This window comes from Globicephala melas, chromosome 15, assembly GCF_963455315.2.
Source record: "Globicephala melas chromosome 15, mGloMel1.2, whole genome shotgun sequence".
Lineage (NCBI taxonomy): Eukaryota > Metazoa > Chordata > Mammalia > Artiodactyla > Delphinidae > Globicephala > Globicephala melas.
Window position 1 is genome coordinate 14130729 of NC_083328.1, and position 17981 is coordinate 14148709.

General features: G+C 41.1%; 1 protein-coding gene across 2 annotated transcripts in view; it reads right to left on the minus strand.

Annotated features, from left to right (window-relative positions):
• The window catches only part of LOC115861274 (S-adenosyl-L-methionine-dependent tRNA 4-demethylwyosine synthase TYW1), a 214719-nt gene that overhangs the window by 50861 nt on the left and 145877 nt on the right, over nt 1-17981 (minus strand). The window contains exon 16 of one of the 2 annotated variants that reach the window (XR_009559100.1): nt 5450-8217. Coding sequence is in view for 1 of the 2 variants with exons in the window: in XM_030871931.2 (XP_030727791.1) it covers nt 7996-8217 (222 nt within the window). In the remaining variant the exon portion in view is untranslated. Of the gene's footprint in view, nt 1-768; nt 8218-17981 lie in introns of those variants that run through there. The other variant, XM_030871931.2, reaches the window with a different exon arrangement.

Here is a 17981-nt window from a genome sequence, read left to right on the forward strand (position 1 = left end):
TGCTCCAGCGTGATGCTCCTGAGCCCTCCTCTCTGTGGCCTCACTTCCCCCTTCTCTGGGGGCAGATGGGGGGTGTGAACACGGTGAGACTGGCATTTCCTAATCCCTCCGTGAGCCGGGGTCCCACATTGGGGGACATCCCAGGCCCTCTTCCTGCCTGAGTGGGGGGCAGATCAGGAAACTGCAGCTCCTCCTGGCAGGAACGGGGAGGGGAGGGACCAGTTGCTGAAAAAAAAAGTTCCATTTTTCAACAGTCCAAGTGATTTTTTTCCCACTTCTCCTTAGCCAGCAATCAGAGTACAAATCTAGTAGTCCTCAATGAGAGCCAGTTAATAGCTGCACAATTAATTCACTTCCTCAATGAGAGAAAAGTGAAAGCATTAGCTGGAGCTTCACAGGGTCTTGATGAGAATTCTCAGAAACTAGAGAAGGAATCACAAGATGTTTGCCTGCTCCGATTTTGCACAAATACATGCTCCTGTCTCACCCGGAAGTTGATAGCTTCCCTCACTGCCCGTTGCAAACACATCCTGCCTTAGACTGAGGTCTGCGGCCACTATAAGTTCTCTTTCTCTAACATCTAAGCTGGAATTCTTGGAATCGGTGAGGATAAATCTAAACACGCTAGGGTTCCTTCCAAACAAGAGGGTCTTTTTCTCCAGAAAAGGCAGTGAAATTTACAACACGGTACCAAACAGCTTCAAAACCTAGTCATGAGAGTAGCGTACTTTATTCATAATGAATGAAAGGAAATCAGTAAAGGACAAAAACACCAAGCAGGCTAAGAGCCAACAAGATTAGTCACTGCCGACTTAGATTAAATCAACGGTGCCCGGGGAGGGGTTCATCAATTTGTATTTAAATAAAAAGTGAGAAAAGCAACCCAGCACACAAAGAAAAACAAAAAAAGACGAATCTTTCAGCTGACAAAATATGCAGTTTTGAATATATTTAACTCCAACTATAGGCTGAATTCCAACTTCAGGATCTTATTTAAGGAAAAAGCTTAGAGTCTGACTCTACAAGGTAGAAAACACATTCCCTCATACCTTTTATTGTGCTAATTAAGATAATACATATCCATTTATATGTTGCTTCATACATAGGATTTTTATATAATTAAGGTGATAACTACGATTTCGTATTCTGTATTTTAAACTTAGCGTTATATCATAAACATCTTCTGTCATTAAAAACTTTCACTGGTGCGAGCACTGCACTACAAGTATTGATGAGGACCCCTATGCAAGGGATGTTTTGCTGTCATCCTCTTTGGCTCACTTCTCACTGGCCTCTGGAACTGTTCTCCAGTCTTTTCTTGATCTGTCCCTGCCCCCCAACTCCCCCAGGTTTCTGTGACTCCACAGGCCTGGTTACTCTAATGTCTCCCCTGTTGAAGCTGTCAGGGGACTTCTTTCCCTGTCCCACCCCTACCTGCTAGAGCTCCTGGAGACATGGCCCTTCCTCCGCATTTTATACTCTCTCCGAAGATGACCTCCGCCCTCCTTAAGGCTCCAAGTATAACCTACACCATGAAGATTCACACATTTCTTCCACCCCAGACCTGTATGCCTGACTGCTGGCTTGACCTTCCCCTTGGAAATTTTGGGCAGTTCCAAGCCTACCTGTCCACAAATGAACTCAGGATCTCCCACAGGCCTGGCCCTCTTCCAGTCTCAGCCTACAGAGCACCACCATGCTCTCTCCTGTTCTCAAGCCAGAAACCCAGGAGTCATCCTTGACGACTCATTCCTCCTGCCTGCCCACACTCCACACTCCCCCACCCCCATCTAGCCAAATTGTGGCCAGATCCACCAGTGTTTCCTCCTAAGGTCTCTTTCAAATCTACCCACTGCCCTCCATTCCAACCACCAGGGTCAGCATGCAGGGGCGTGCACTGCACAAATGCTACCACCCGGGCCATCACTTCTGGCCTGTTCTACAAGAACACCTACCAACTCATCCCCTTCCCTTTTGGTCTTTCCAGGCCATTATCTAACCCAAAGCTACAGTGATCTTCTTAAGATGCACATCTAATCATGCTGTTCCTTTGCATAATCGCTCTTAGGGCTTAGACTGGCCTGCATCTCCCTGAGTCATCACTGTTATGTTCTCCTGGTTCCCCTGCGTGGCCTGGTCTTCTCCTACATCTTCTGCAGCATTCTCCAGCCACTGAGGCCTTCCTACAGCTACTCAAATGTGCCACAACCCTTCCCCACGTGGCCTTTGAGCATGCTCAGTCCTCTACCTGCAGTGTTCTTCTTCCCCTGTCCTTAGATCTCTTACATTGTTTTTATATCTACAAGGGATTCTGAAAGTGTGGTCTCTTAGCAGCATTTGCATAACCCAGAAACCTGTTAGAAAAGCAAATTCTTCTGCATTGCACACCTACTATATCAGAAACTCTGGAGTGGGGTCCACAAATGTTTTAACAAGCCCTCCGAGTGACTCTGATGCATGAGTAAGTTGGAAAGCCATTGGTCCAGAAAAGCCTTCGTCACCCAAGGTTTCTTCTGAGCTTTTTGTTTCATTTGACTCTTTTTGCTATTTAGTATAAAGACCAAAACTACATAATTTTTCTCCCAAATCTCCATTGATTTATCCTATATTCCTTATCTTATATCCTATACTGCTTTTCATAAACATTAAGGTTTGCCTCTGTGCTTTTTTAAAAAAAGCTTTATTGAGATATATTTCATATACCTTAAAATCCACTCATTTAAAGTGTATAGTTTTTAGCATATTCAGAAAGTTGTGCATTCATAGCTGATTTTAGCTATTTGCATCTTCCTGTTTTCTTGGTGAGTCTAGCTAAAGGTCTGCCAATTTTGTTGATTTTTTTTAAAGAACCAACTTCCGGTTTCACTAATTTTTTTCTTTTGCTTTTCTTTCCTTTCTTTTATTTATTTCTGCCCCTAGTGTTTATTATTTTTTTCCTTTAGCTCACTTTGAGTTTAGTTCTTCTTTTTCTAGTTCCTTAAGATGGAAGGTTATTAATTTGAGATGTATCTTCTTTTTAATGTAGGCATTTACAGTTATAAATTCCCTCTAAGCAGGGCTTCCCTGGTGGCGCAGTGGTTGAGAGTCTGCCTGCCGATGCAGGGGACACGGGTTCATGTCCCGGTCTGGGAAGATCCCACATGCCGCGGAACGGCTGGGCCCGTGAGCCATGGCCGCTGAGCCTGCGCATCCAGAGCCTGTGCTCCGCAAAGGGAGAGGCCACAACAGTGAGAGGCCCACGTATCGAAGAAAAAACAAAATTCCCTCTAAGCACTATATTAGCAGCATCCCATAAGTTTTGGTATGTTGTATTTTCATTTTCATTCATCTCAAAAGTCTTTCCTAATTTCCCTGTGATTCCCTCTTTGACCCATTGTTTGTTTAGGACGTTGGTTAATTGCTACATATTTATGAATTTCCCAAATTTTCTTCTGCTGTTGATTTCTAATGATCTCTAATTTCATTCCATTGGTCAGAGACTATACTTTGCATAATTTCAATCCTTTTAAACTTACTGAGACTTGTTTTATGATCTTACATATGGTCTATACTGGAGAATGTTCCATGGCACTCGAGAATAATGTGTTGTTGGTGGAGCGTCCTATGGAGGCCTTCAGGTGTACTTGGTTTATAGTGTTGCTCAAATCTCTTACTTCCTTTTTGGGCTTTGGCCTAGTTGCTCTATCCATTATTGTAAGTGGGTTATGTAAGTCTCCAATTACTACTGAATCATCTCCTTTCAACTCCGTCAGGTTTCACTTCACATATTTTGGGGCTCTGTTGTTAGTTAGGTTCATGCATGTTTAAAATCATTACATCTTTCTAGTAAGGTGTAATTATAAATAATTAAAATAATTACAATTTATCATTATAAAATGTCCCTTTTGTCCCCACTAACAATTTTTTTTTTGTCTTAAAGTCTATTTTTTTGATATTAGTAAAACCACTCTAGCTCTCTTTTGGTAACTGCTTCCATGGTATACCTTTCTCGATCCTTTTAGTCTTTGAATGTAAAGTGTGTCTATTGCAAACAGCATATAATTGGATTTAAAAGAAAAATACATTCTGCCTCTTTTGATTGGGGTATTTAATCTACTTACATAATATACTAACCCAATAAGGCAAGATTTGTTCCTGACATTTTTGCTATTTGTTTTTTGAATGTCTTAGATCTTTGTCGTTTTGTTACTGTCTTCTAAATAGATATTTTCTAGTGTACCTTTTAAATTCTCATTTCTTTGTGATATTGTGATTTATAATAATATACATTATTTAAATATAAATATTAAATTATTAAATATACTTATTCTCTCCCAGTTCCAGGCACGGAGTTCCTAAAACCCTTGGAATTTCCTAAGCGATGACAACAATAACAAAAACAATGTGTGTCTTGTTATGTTAATGAGGCGACTTTTGGAAAGCCCTTAGGTAACCTAAGGAAGGGGACTCGTTGCCAGGGCCACCAACCAAGTGATTAGAGGGTTGCGAACTTTCAGAACCACCCCTGGACCTCTGGAGAGGGGAGAGGGGCTGGAGATTAAGGTCAATCACCAATGGCCAATGATTTAATCAATCGTGCCTATGTAATGAAGTCTCTATAAAAACCCAAGAGAAAGCAGAAACTGACACACCAATGTAAAGCAATTATACTCCAATAAAGATGTAAAAAACAAAAAAAAACAAAAGGACTGGGTTTGGAGAGCTTCCAGATTGGTGAACACATGATCTGGGAGAGTGGCGTGCTTGCAAAAGGCATGGAGGCCCTATCTTCCTTCCCACGTACGTTGCCCTGTGTATCTCTTCCATCTGGCTGTTCCTGAGTTATATATACCCTTCTACAATAAACCAATAATCTAGTAAGGAAAATGTTTCTCTGAGTTCTGTCAGCCACTCTAGCACATTTATCAAACCCACGGGAACCTCCAATCTATAGCTGGTTGGTCAGAAGCACAGGTGACAACCTGGACTTGTGACTGACATCTGAAGTGGGGGGGCAGAGCACTTAACCTGTGGGATCTGATGCTATCTCCAGGTAGACAGTGTCAGAATTAAGCTAAACTGCAGGACACCCAGCTGGTGTTGGAGAACTGTTTGGTGGCGGGGTGGAAAATCCACACATTGAAACTGTGAGCAGAATCGTATTTTTTTTACTATAACTTTTAAAATTTATGCTTAGTGGCTGCTCTTGGGATTACAATTAGCATCTTTAAAAAATCTGCTTTGGAAACATACCCACTTAATTTCAACAGTGGGTAGTCAAGACTTGCTCCAATATACCTCTGTTCCCCTCACACTTCTTTCATGTTATTACTGTCATACAAATTACATCTTTATACATTCTAAGTCCATCAATACAGTTTTATAAATATTGCTTTACGCAGCTATCTTATAAAACAGATAGGAGAGTTACAAACAAAAGTACATTTATATTGTCTTCTATAAAACTTACGTAGTTACTTCCACCAGTGCTGTTTATTTCTTCACGTGGTTTCAAGCCTAACGGACTTTCATTAAGCCCTGAGGACTCCTCCTCGTAGGCAGGTCTGCTGGTGATGAATTCTTTACTTCTTGCTTATCTGAAAATGTCTTAATTTCTTCTTTAATTTTGAAGGAAGATTAAAATAGGCATAGAAATTTTGGTTGAAAGTCTCTTCTTCCAGCTCTTTTAAGATACCATTCCACTGCCTTTTGGCCTCCATGCTTTCTGATGAGAAGTAAACTGTTAATTTTATTAAGGTTCAGTAGTTTCTCTTAACAGATGATTTTCAGCTCACGGCAAAGCTTTGGTTAAACTGTTGGAGTTCTAAAATTCTTTGATTTTAGTTGTTTTGCCCATATTTTCACTGTTTTAGAGGGAGAGTGAGTTCACTGAGGTTCTCACTCTGTCATTTTGGAAGCTGATCTCGTTTCATGTTGTTTGAATTATTTTAGACAACATTCTTTAATATCTTGTAAAGCAATTTTCCTTGAATAATTATTTTTCTAGAATCTTGTAACTATTCTTACCTGGCTAGCTTTTCGGCAGAATTTTAGAATCGCTTGCTCAAACTCCAACAATAACTTCCACTGGACATCTAGAATGCTATTTTTCAAATAGCTCACCTTCTAAGAATATTCAAGCTTCCCCATCTCTTCTACTTTAATACTGCTCAGCAAACATTTAATTTTTTTCATCCAGATTCCACTGTATTTTTTTCCCCTAGGCATTTAAAATTTTCTGCTGTGACTGTGAACTGGGATTAATATACCACGTTATTTTTTTTTAAATATAAAGCAAACACTTCCTGGGTGGCAGAGGGAGGAAAAACTGCTCATTTATGTGCCTAAAGTTAATGGAGTCAGGAGGGCTCATTCTGGTGGTGAGAGGTTTGCTTTTGTTTTTTTTTTCTTTGAAGCAACAGAATATCTTCGTTCACATTAAATCTTGAGCAGAACCTCAATGCATAAAAAATAAAGGCAGCGTTGCCCGGTTGAAAAAGAGGTTGAGGGACGGTCCAAAGCCCAGCATGCACTGCCGCCTGCCCTGCTCCTTACGGCAGCCCCAGAGGGGTCTTCCTACAGCTGTGTGCCCAGTTAGCTGTCACAAACAGGACCCCATCTGTACGCTCCTTAGCATGAGCTCTTGCTTTTTAATACTCTCCTCTAATTTAAGGTTTGAATAGAGATTTTCCATCTCTACTCAACGACCATTAACACATCTGAGCTTCAGTGAGCTCCTGCCTCACTGGCCTGGACCACTCCTATCTCTTGTCTGTCTCAGGGCTCAACAGGAGACTGAACGCATGCTTGAAGATGTGGTGACTTCAAGAACATCTGATTTCATCCTATGGCACAGAGAGACTCTATCACTTAGAAATAAATACAGTGCCCAGTTTTCAACTACATGAGTAAGTAGATTATATTATTATGAACTTTACTTCAGCAGAGAATAGAGGAGGAATATAAGGAGGAGATGGGTCTGACAGGGCTTAGAACCATGGGACTAGAAGCATCTTTAAAATAAGCGCTCAAAAGAAAATGTGTGGTCCAAGTCTTCACAAAAGGTATTTTACTAAAATTTTAGGATAAAGGCATTTTTTAAATAACTATAATACTTCTTAAAAACTACTGAGTATTTAGTGATGTTTTCAACTAGGAAAAAACTTGAAACTTAAAGAACAGATTGCAGAAAGTAGCTAGGGCTACAAGAGTGAAAGAAGCTGGAAACCTGCTACATGTGTAGTGATGAGAGGCTTAAACACTTACTTTTCAAACCAAAAACAAATTGTACTCATTGTTTCACTAATTTGTGAGACTAATTATTCAGTGACATCATATGACAATTCCTCTTACAGAAGAGAGATTTTACTCTAATCCAGCTCACATACTACTTTCTATGGCAATCTGTATGGGAATGGAATGAGATCTAGTACAGTTTTAGATCCAAATCAGTTTCTAAAGAGTTGGTACTAAATGAATATTTAAAGAAATCTATGTAGTATTTTAAATAATTGAGAAAAAATAAAAAATAAAATAATTGAGAATTATGACAAATTACTTTCAGGAAGTGTTATCTTAAGATGTAAGAAAGGGATGAAGATCTTAGAGGAAGCAGATACACTGACCTCAGGGTAGTACAACTGACAAAGGCCAACAGCCCACGACAGGGGAAAAGGAACAGAAATTCACTCTGCACGACACTCCCATGGTTGGCATTCTAGGCGGTCTTCCTAATTATAATTCAAAACTAATAAAGGTTGTGTACTTCCCCCTCAAAATGATTTTCTTTCAGAAGTAAACTCAGAAAAGGGACTGAGTTCTGGAAAGAGACAGTGAGGCTGAGTCCCAGGCACTCAAAGCGTGGCTGCTGTCTCCTGAGCCTAAGGATGTGACTTGCGTCCCCTTACACCCTTCTCTATGTGAAATATAATTTGTCCTTGGAAAAATCACAGTGGAGTCTGAGAACCTTCTGGGGCAATCAGTTTGTGTCCTTCGGTATCCTAAATTCAGATAATCTCAACATCCAGATATATCCTTTGATTTGTTCTTTCTCTGATATCTTGTGTCCTTGGGATCAAAGCCTCTTTCGCTGGCACCAAATAACGCCCAGTGAGGAGTTCTGGCCATGTAATCCTTGGCACTGAAAGTTCTGGATCCACCACTGTCTTCATATTCCTGGATGAGCTCCTGGAAGCGGCTGTAATCAATCCACGTCCACCATTCTCTGCCAATCTTAAACTGGCAAGAAAAAAAGTAGTCAGGTCAGAACTCAAAACACCCATAAAAAATGTCAAGTAAGCATCAAAAAATCAAAAATGAGCCTGATACTTTTTCCCTATCACGTTAAAGAAAATTCTTTTGCGCTCCAGACATGGTTCCGTATCAAAGCAGAATGTTCTATACACAGTCAAAGGAGAGTTTCTTTTCCCTTAGGACCACTTCCGTGCTGGACCTGGAAGACCCAGTCGCTGAATAAAGAATACATTCTAGAACTGAAAGTCAAGGATGTGTTTATCTTGAGCAGTATCACTGGAAGGAGATTAATGACGTTTTCGGCATTATCATGTGTCAAGCTAATTCAGATTCCTCTTGTTGCCAGTTTTCCCTGGTATGAATTTTCATGCTTGTGTTAGCAGCACCTAGTGGAATCCCTTTATTACTAAATTTTGCTTGAGTTATTAGTGAAGCTTTAATTGATGCCTTTCTAATTCTGAAACGCTAACTTAATGACTCAAACTAGCCCTTTTAGCCTAACATGAATACAATATCTCATTAACGGAAAGCCCTGTTAAGAATTTCAATTCAATAAAGGGGAATAATCCAATTTGTACTCTTTTAAGAAAATTGCTTCTCAAAAGTCACTGTAGAATAATGATCCCGAATGAAGAAAAGACAATGTAAGTTGAGGAGGCTCTGAAGGAACTACAAATTGAACTGTGAAGGCTTTTAATTCAAAGCAACCACTTGGCATTCAATCGTGTCAATGTATAATACGTTGATATTTGATTTATAAATGGACAAATCTTTGTTATGCCACCGTTTTTTAAAAAAACCTGATTATGAACCGAGGTAAGTAACAATTTCATGTCCTAGCTGAGAAAAATATTGAAAATATTTAGGTTCCTGGATTTAGAATATTAAAATATGCTGTATTTAAATAACATCTAATTTTTTACCCAACAGCTAGGAGCTTTCTAAGGGAAAAGATGCCACATAAATGGGAAAGTTTAGTCTACCTATGAATCATGAAAAATTTTCTTCTAATAAGACCATTCCTTGAAAAGTTGCCCTAAGAGCTCTATGAATTCTACAACTCAACATGTAAAATCCACATTCCCCACCATTTTCCCTCTCAAGGCTGACTGCTCTCAAATGTTCTCTACCACTAGGAAAGTAATCACTGTCATCCCCGGGTGCTGAACCTCAAAACTAGAGTCAAAGGTGTCCCTCCTTTCCCTGGCCGCTTACACCCCAAACATGGTCAGGCCTTATCAATTCTTCCTTAGCTGTACTTCCAAGGCCACATCCTGCCACTGCCCTAAGGCAGGGCCTCACTTCTAGAAGTCGGCAACAGTCTGCCGGCTGACTGACTGTCTGATTCCAGTTTGGGCTGCTTCCAGCTTCTGCAGGCTGCAGTAGATGGCTATGCCTACAGCAGAATAGAGCGCCACCACCTAGGACATGCCGTCTAAACGTCACCTCTCCAACTGGAGGCTGCTCATGAGCTACCCGCCCCCTCTGGTGACTCCTATGTTGTTACCTCTGTTACCTACTACTTAAGCCTCAAATCTCTTCATAAATGTCCTTTGCTCTGGGAAGTCCTCCTGAATCCCTTTAGACGACCATGACAGTCCCCTGCCACAGGCCTTCACTGCACCCTGAACTCGCCCAAAAAGAGCACATTATACTTGCTTCCGTAGCCACTTCCCCCGTTCCCCCTGCATCCTGCCAAGGCTGCTGGTTTCATGACTATTCCTGACATATTATAACCTCTTCCTCCTTACCTCTCTTAATAAAGCTAGAAGTCCATACAATGAAAACATTTCCACCTGTTCTCCTGACATCTTGAGAGACAGGATGGAATTTTGTTGCTCTTGGCTCCATAGAATAGTGTGGACTCTGTTCACAGTGCACTCATGATAGAGGGCACAACGTTCACACGTGACTGGAAGTGGGCTTACTTCCCAACCAGTGCAGGATTAAACATGTCATTAACTCGGATGACAGTAAAACAAGGCCGATAACAATGCCTACCTTTTATTCCTCCCTCCTACTAACATTTATGGAGTGCCAACTATGGACGTGGCCCAGTCACAGACAATTAAAAACTAGTTATAGTATAACATGGTGTGTGCAGTGAGCGCGCTCTGGGAATGCAGAGAAAGGTGGTAAATCACAGCCAGCCCCCAGGAGCTTGGCCCCACTAAGAAGAGTCCTCCTGGGGGTTCCCTGCTTCGCTTGCCGAGTTACACAGATACCATGTTCTCCTCTTCCCTGTGCCTTTCCATTTTGGGGTTCAGAGCTCTAGGTCTGAACTCTGAACCCTCAGTGTCCACAATTCTGGTCTTCCTTTTCCCTCAAACTCTGACGAGAATCACTTGCCATGGATATTCCAAGAGGAACTAAAAGATTAGCTTGGACTACAGCAATAGATTTAAAATCTTTTTTCTTTGCCACAACCTACAGTAAGAAACATATTTTACATCTTGATCTAGTATACACATTCACATACACATACTCTGGAAACACAACTTTCACAAAACTATAGGCAACGTATTTCATTTAAAAACTGCCAGCTGCAACCCACTGCACTGATTTCCTAACTCCTGACGCAGCCTGAAGATCTGGGCTCCCAACTACAGAGCTCTACCCTGGCTTAAACCTAACGCAGCCTGAAGATCTGGGCTCCCAACTACAGAGCTCTACCCTGGCTTAAACCTGATGCAGTCTGAAGATCTGGGCTCCTAACTACAGAGCTCTACCCTGGCTTAAAACAGAAGAAATTAGTTGCATGGATATGACAACTATAAGCTAATATCTGTCAACTGACAACTCGGACTGCCAATGTCTAAAAAAACAAACTAGAAGACCAAGTAAATGTGACAGAAGGCTGGTGTATCAGTTTGCCTGGCTGCATAACAAAATACCATAGACTGGGTGTCTTAAACCACAAAAGTTAATTTTCTCATGGTTCTCGATGCTATAAGCCTAAGGTGAAGGTTCCAGCAGACAGCCCCCTTCTCACTTTGGCTTCACGTGGCATCTTCTCAGTATGTGCACAAGCAGAGGATGCCAGTGGGGGCGCTCTGGTGTCTACTTATAAGGGCACCAACCCCATCAGATCAGGGCCTCACCTTATGACCTCATTTAACCTTCACTGCTGCCTTAGAGACCCCATCCCAAATATGGCCATACTGGTTGGGGGGGTGGGGTGGGGTGGTTAAGACTTCAACATAGGAATTTTGAAGGGACATAAACCTTAAGTCTGTAACTGTAGGTTACTCTCAAATTAACGCTGAGCTATAAAACCCCTAAGACAAAACTGCATCCACACATACCCCCCTCTCAAGACAATGTGAGAATAATCGTGTTGAATAATAGCTCAGAAAAAGTCAAAATATTCCACGCAAAAGGCAGAAGCTAAAAGGGCAAACTTTAGTATGATTGGCACAAAAATAAAGCTGAAAGTTGGAGCTGCATAAACAGAGGAATGAAACCCCAAATCACAAAATTTGAGGTTAAGTATGCTGAGACATGAGGTCACCCTGCTTCAAGAATTCCTCAAATCCAACAGTAAGGGAAGAGGAAATCTATGCAGAATTACAAATAAACTCAAAAGGTCACAGATGATCTCAAAAATACACCACAAGCGCAATATGGTATGGCCTGACTAGACGATGCCACGCTGCTGAGAATGTGTGTGTGGTCTTGCTGGTCAGACCGGCCAGTTCTACAGGCTCCCACCACCTAGAACAATCAAACTGTGGTACAAAGGGCCGTGTTCTCATTACTTCCATACCTTTCACACTTGGAAAATTTCATTAAACAGAATGATGATAAATAGGGCCTTTATTATTTTAAATGTTTAATAAGGTTCTATTAAAGATGTCAGATTAAACACAGGCATTTGCTTCATTTCTTCTTAAAATCTCACTAAAATGACTGTAAAGGTATTTCTAAAAGATATGTAACTTATAAAAACAAAGAGGTCAGGAGAGGAGAAAACAGTAGCAAACTTTTAGAAGCTTCAAAGATGACAGATAAGCAATAACTGGCTTAGCAGGCCCAAGAGAGCTGAATCCTAAACCAGCAAACAGAAAAATCCAAGATTCAACCCAATTTACGCTTCAGAATTCCCCAAAGGCCCCAAACTGGTAGCGCCAGTCACCCCTGGAAGTGGGGCAGAAGAGGCCCCAACTCACCCCCACCACCAAAAAAAAAGAGCCCAAAGATTGGTTTACATTCTAAGAAATTGTTAGAATCTCAACTTTCTGACCCCCTGGACATACACACAGCTGAGCACCTACCCAATCCACCCACCCCACCCCCCAAAAGAAGACAAGAGGTTTATTCTAGGAAGACAATAAAATAGAAAACCTATGGACTATGGGACAGCAGGTACAGCGGAGAACAGGGCTGTCACACTGAAAATGGGAGATCAGAACAGCCCTACTCCCTGCTTCCTGGCGCTTGGTGGCCATGAAGACTTCTTGGCTTCCCTCAGGAAACGGCCCAGGTAGATTTCTCTAAGATAAAGTCAAGCCCAGTGTACACACTTAGGATTCTCAGTACTCTTTTTAGTCTCACACTTAAATATGAGCAGACAACTGACGATCATCTGAGGAAAACTTCTAACATGGAAGAGAGATAAAATAAACAAAAAGAAAAGAGTAACAGAGTAAACAGAGCCTAGGGTAGGGAGGAAATGACAAAATAAAAATCCAAACAACTAAACTAAAACAATTATCCTCAGAGAAATGAGAGATTACTGTATTCATTTTAAAAAGTTACACTATAAAAAGAAACACTCAAAGAATGAAAAAGACTTTAGATTTTAAAATTATGGAAATGAAAGATTCTTGAGAAAGTTAAGAAGTAAAATGTTAAACATTTCCTAGAATGTAGAGTAAAAAAGAAAGATAAAAAATAGGAGAGAAATATAAAAGAAAATTTAAGGACTGGCCCAAGAGACCTAATTTTTAAATAATAGGAGTTCCTGAAAGGAAGGAGAAGAAACAGGATAGAGGTACCTCAATGAAATAATTCTGGAAAAAATTTGAGAAGTGAAGGCCACGAGTTTCCAGACTGAAGGGGTCCATAATGGATGAAAATAGACATACTGTCTGAGGCCCATCTCAGTGAAATTTCACGGAGGGAAAACAATGGAGACAAAGGGAAATCTAACAAGGAAAAATGGTCCTGTACAAAGGATCAAGAATCAGAAGGCCTTCAGAGTTCTCAACAACTACACTGAAAACTTAAAGACAGGGCTCCAATTGCACAGGGAAAATAATTTCCAATCTAGAATTCTATATCCAGCAAAACTATCAATCACATGTGTAGGGAGAATAAAAATATTTTTAGAAATTCAAAGTCTCAATAAATTGCACCTCCCACATACCCTTTCTCAGGAATCTTCTGGAGGATGCTTCACTTGAATGAGGGAGTAAATTAAAAAGAGACCTGAAAAAACAGGAACAAGATACCCCACACAGGAGAAAGCTAAAAGAAACCCCAGTAGGACAGCTGTGTGTCCAATGTAGATGGGTCAGAAAGTGCCCCTGGAGAGACTCCTTTAAAAAGATGAACCTGATAGAAAATTCAACACATCTGAAAGTCTGAAAGGAGAAATAGATGATGGCAGAGAGTTCAAGAGTTGATTTAGCTCAAGAACATAGAACACACACACACACAAAAAGACAAATACTAACTCCAGGAAAACCAAAAAGTTGTGCCAGAAACAAATGGCAATCATAAAAGATTGCACTGCTCAACAGTGAATACTATTCATATGGTCATAATAATGCATAAAATTATGGCATATGTATGCTGGGAAGGTGGGAGAATAGGAAGTGTGTGATGAGAAAAGGTAGAAGAAAATTTAACCCTCATCTTCCATAATACAAAGTAAAGCCATAAAGAGCAAACAGAGAAAAACAAGCAAAAAATCATCACCGTAGGTATTCTGTACAAATATTCTTCCACATGATACTGTAGTATTCTTTATTAAAAAATCAAATGATCAGCACCTTTAGGGAAGATCCTTTATTATATGTTATATATATATATATAATCCTATAATATAATCCTATATTATATGAAGATGCTTTATATATGTCACTTTATTTAGCTACCACAGTAACGTTGTAAACAGAGTTACCCCTATTTTGCAGATAAGAAAAATGAAAAACAGTGAGGCTGGGATCTGAAAACAGATATACCAGTACAAAGTTCAGGAGTTTCCCCAAGACCACTCCCACTTCTGCCATCAATTGCAAATTTAGGGGTTCCCAAGCTCACCTTCACGTTTGACAATTCACTACAAGGACCCACAGAATTCACCGAAAGCTGTTATACTCATAGTATGGCTTATTACAGCATAAGGATAGGGATTAAAATCAGTCATGGGAAGAGGCACATGGGCAGAGCCTAGGAGAGTTCCAAGCAAGGAGCTTCCCGACGTTCCCCCCAGTAGAGTCCTGGAACATGCTACCTTCACCCAAAACGATGTCTGACAACAGGCGTGGAGTACCACCAACCTGGGGAGCTCACCTGAGCCTTGGTGTCCAGGGATTTTAATGGGGTTTGTGCACCTAGACTTAGCTGCTTGCTGAGTGGCTGACCTTAGTTTCCAGCCTCTCTGGAGGTCGAGCAGGTCTTGTGGAGACCAAAGCCCCCACCCCAAACCACATTCTCAGCATAGACGATCTAGTGTGACCCAATGTGCCTCCAGATGAGCAAAGACACTCTTGTCAGGCAGGACATTTCAAGAGCTTAGAAATCACCTCCTGGAAGCTGAGGACAAATGTCAGCCCTTTCTTTGGGTAAAATTAATCCTTTATTGGATAACCAGACCTCAAAGTCCACATATAGAGAACAAAGTAGAATAATACAAAAATAAGAATCATACACACCATTTTCGTTTTCATACTCTTAAGAAGAATTTATGTGATCTTAGTATCAATTATTTAGTAGTTGGCTCCTCCAAACATACAGTAATACTTAGCAACCACACAACTAGAAAAACACTGGTTAAAGGATGGAACAGGAGCGCTGCCAGACCTTCTCAGAACTCAGAAGTACATGTTAACTGGGAAGGAGTAGAGGGAGTCCTAAGGTAGTTACAGGGAGAGTGACTTTGGAATACAAAAAAAAGAGTGCTACAGTGAATTTCCAAGGTTTATGAATTTTGTTCTCACCTGTTGTAGCTACAACTGCATTGTTTGTTCTTTGGGTAAGAGGAGGCAAAGATCCCAAAGACAGACTTCAAAGTGCACCTGACTGCCTGTGACAGTGAGACGTTGAGAGGAGTTGCCACCTTTTTCTGAGTTTACTGGTGATAAGTAGCATTCCCATGGCACAGCTGCCTGGGGAACCATTTTGAGAAGCAAAACTACAACAATGCAATTGAATTCTAGATATATCCAAGTGCAATTAAAAAATTTTTATCTGGAAACTCAGTTTCTGGAGTTTCAATCTTAATCCCCCATCCTGTTGGAGTAGAGCTAAGTCCTCTCAGTAGTGTCACCAAATTGCCAATTTTCTCTGACATTTTTCTGAAAGTAATTACTGGGAACAATCAGGTCTCCGATAAGAATGAGTTCCACATGTAACACAGAGGGGAAAATATTCAGTCAGTAGATTTTGTTAGGAAAACACTGCATGAAACCCTAATGGAGACATACAGTTCCCTTCTTATTCCAACAGGGGAAGGTGTGGGAGGTGACATCTCTTCATTCCCTCCCTTTACAGATTGTGAGTTTATATATCCAAGAGGGAGGCCTCTGTGATCAGTGCTTAATTACCTACAGGGCCTCAAATTCGGCAAAAACTTTCTCAGTGTTGATGATCGTGGTGAAGATTAAGGAGATGCTGCTTGGTGAACGTGGGATGGGAAACTGCACCTTGTTTCCAAGGGACATTTCCCTTTCCCCACCGTGTCTGACTGCTCTGTAGCATTTGAGAGATGGTATAATGTAGTGATCCAAAGTAGTCTTTGAATTTTGAAAGATATGGAATTGAATTCTAACTATGCCCTATTTGTCCCTGGAGAAGATCTGTACTCTCTGGGCCTGAGATTCTTCCTTTGGAACATGAGGAAAAATAATATTTATGACTCATAAGATTTTTTTAAGGATTAAATGAATTAATGCAAGCATAGTGTTATCAAAGTGACCTTAATAAATGTTACTGGTTGTTGAGTTTAACAGCAGACACTAAAACTAAGGAATGACACCAGACATCTCACTGATGATGAAAGATACTAGAAGATAATGAAAAGATTATGCTGGAAAACAACAAAATGATACCTTCAAAGTGCTGGAAGGAAATACCTCAGCTTAGAGTTTTCTACTCTGATAATTTATCATTCAAGAGCAAAAGTGAAATAAAGATGTTTCAGAGGAAAAAAGGACTAAGTTTACCACTTACGTCATCAAGAAGGAAACGGAACCCAGCAGGAACAACTGGGATGCAAGTGAGATTTACATGGATCCATCAAAACGTGCATTAATTGCAGGAAAGAGTACTGGAAAGTCCCTGTAATTGTGCTGAAGGAGGACAGCAATGTCAATTCACTTCAGAATTAAACTAAGTAAAAACTTTTTTTTTTTTTTTTTTGCGGTACGCGGGCCTCTCACTGTTGTGGCCTCTCCCGTTGCGGAGCACAGGCTCCGGACACACAGGCTCAGTGGCCATGGCTCACAGGCCCAGCCACTCTGTGGCATGTGGGATCCTCCCGGACCGGGGCACGAACCCGTGTCCCCTGCATCGGCAGGCAGACTCTCAACCACTGCACCACCAGGGAAGCCCTGAGTAAAAACTTTTAAAATATAAGAGTACAGGATTCTGGGAAGGTGGTGCAGTAGGAAGCATTAGGAAGACTTCTCTCAACCCAGACAAAAATTATACTGGCAGAATCTTGCCTGACATAACTATTTTGGAACTCTGAAGTCTACTGAAGGTTTGCAACTTTGAGGCGAAGGTTTGAACTGTAAATGGTAGTTAATTTCAGTTTAGACAGGCAGTAGCTACCCACCCCTCACTCCCCATGCCCACAGCAGGCGGCTGTAAACATGTTCCTGGAGCAGCCTGCATGCAGCCTGTGGGAGACAGGGTGGGCACTGAGGACCCTGTCCTCCAAACACTGGGGATCTGTCTTCTGACCATCAACTGCTGCTTCTGATCTCAGAGGTGTAAAAAGATTAAATTCTGCAATCAAAAAACAGAGATTGGAAAAACGGATTAAAAAACCCATAATCCAGGGCTTCCCTGGTGGCGCAGTGGTTGAGAGTCCGCCTGCCGATGCACGGAACGCGGGTTCGTGCCCCGGTCCAGGAAGATCCCACATGCCGCAGAGTGGCTGGGCCCGTGAGCCATGGCCGCTGAGCCTGTGCGTCCGGAGCCTGTGTTCCACAACGGGAGAGGCCCCAACAGTGAGAGGCCCGCGTACCGCAAAAAACAAACAAAAACACCCATAATCCAACTATATGCTGTTTACAAGTGCTGTACTTTATGTCCAATGACAAAATAGGTTGAAAGTGAAAGGATGAAAAAAGATATTCCATGCAAATAGTAACCAAAAGGAGAAGTGGCTATACTAATATCACACAAAACAGACGTCAAATCAAAAAGGTTACAAGAGACAAAGAGGGACATTATATATCAGTAAAAGGTTCAGTACAGCAAGACAATACAACAATTATAAACATTTATGTACCTGATCACAGATCATCAAAATATATGAAGCAGATATTGACAGAATTGAAGGGAGGAATAGACAG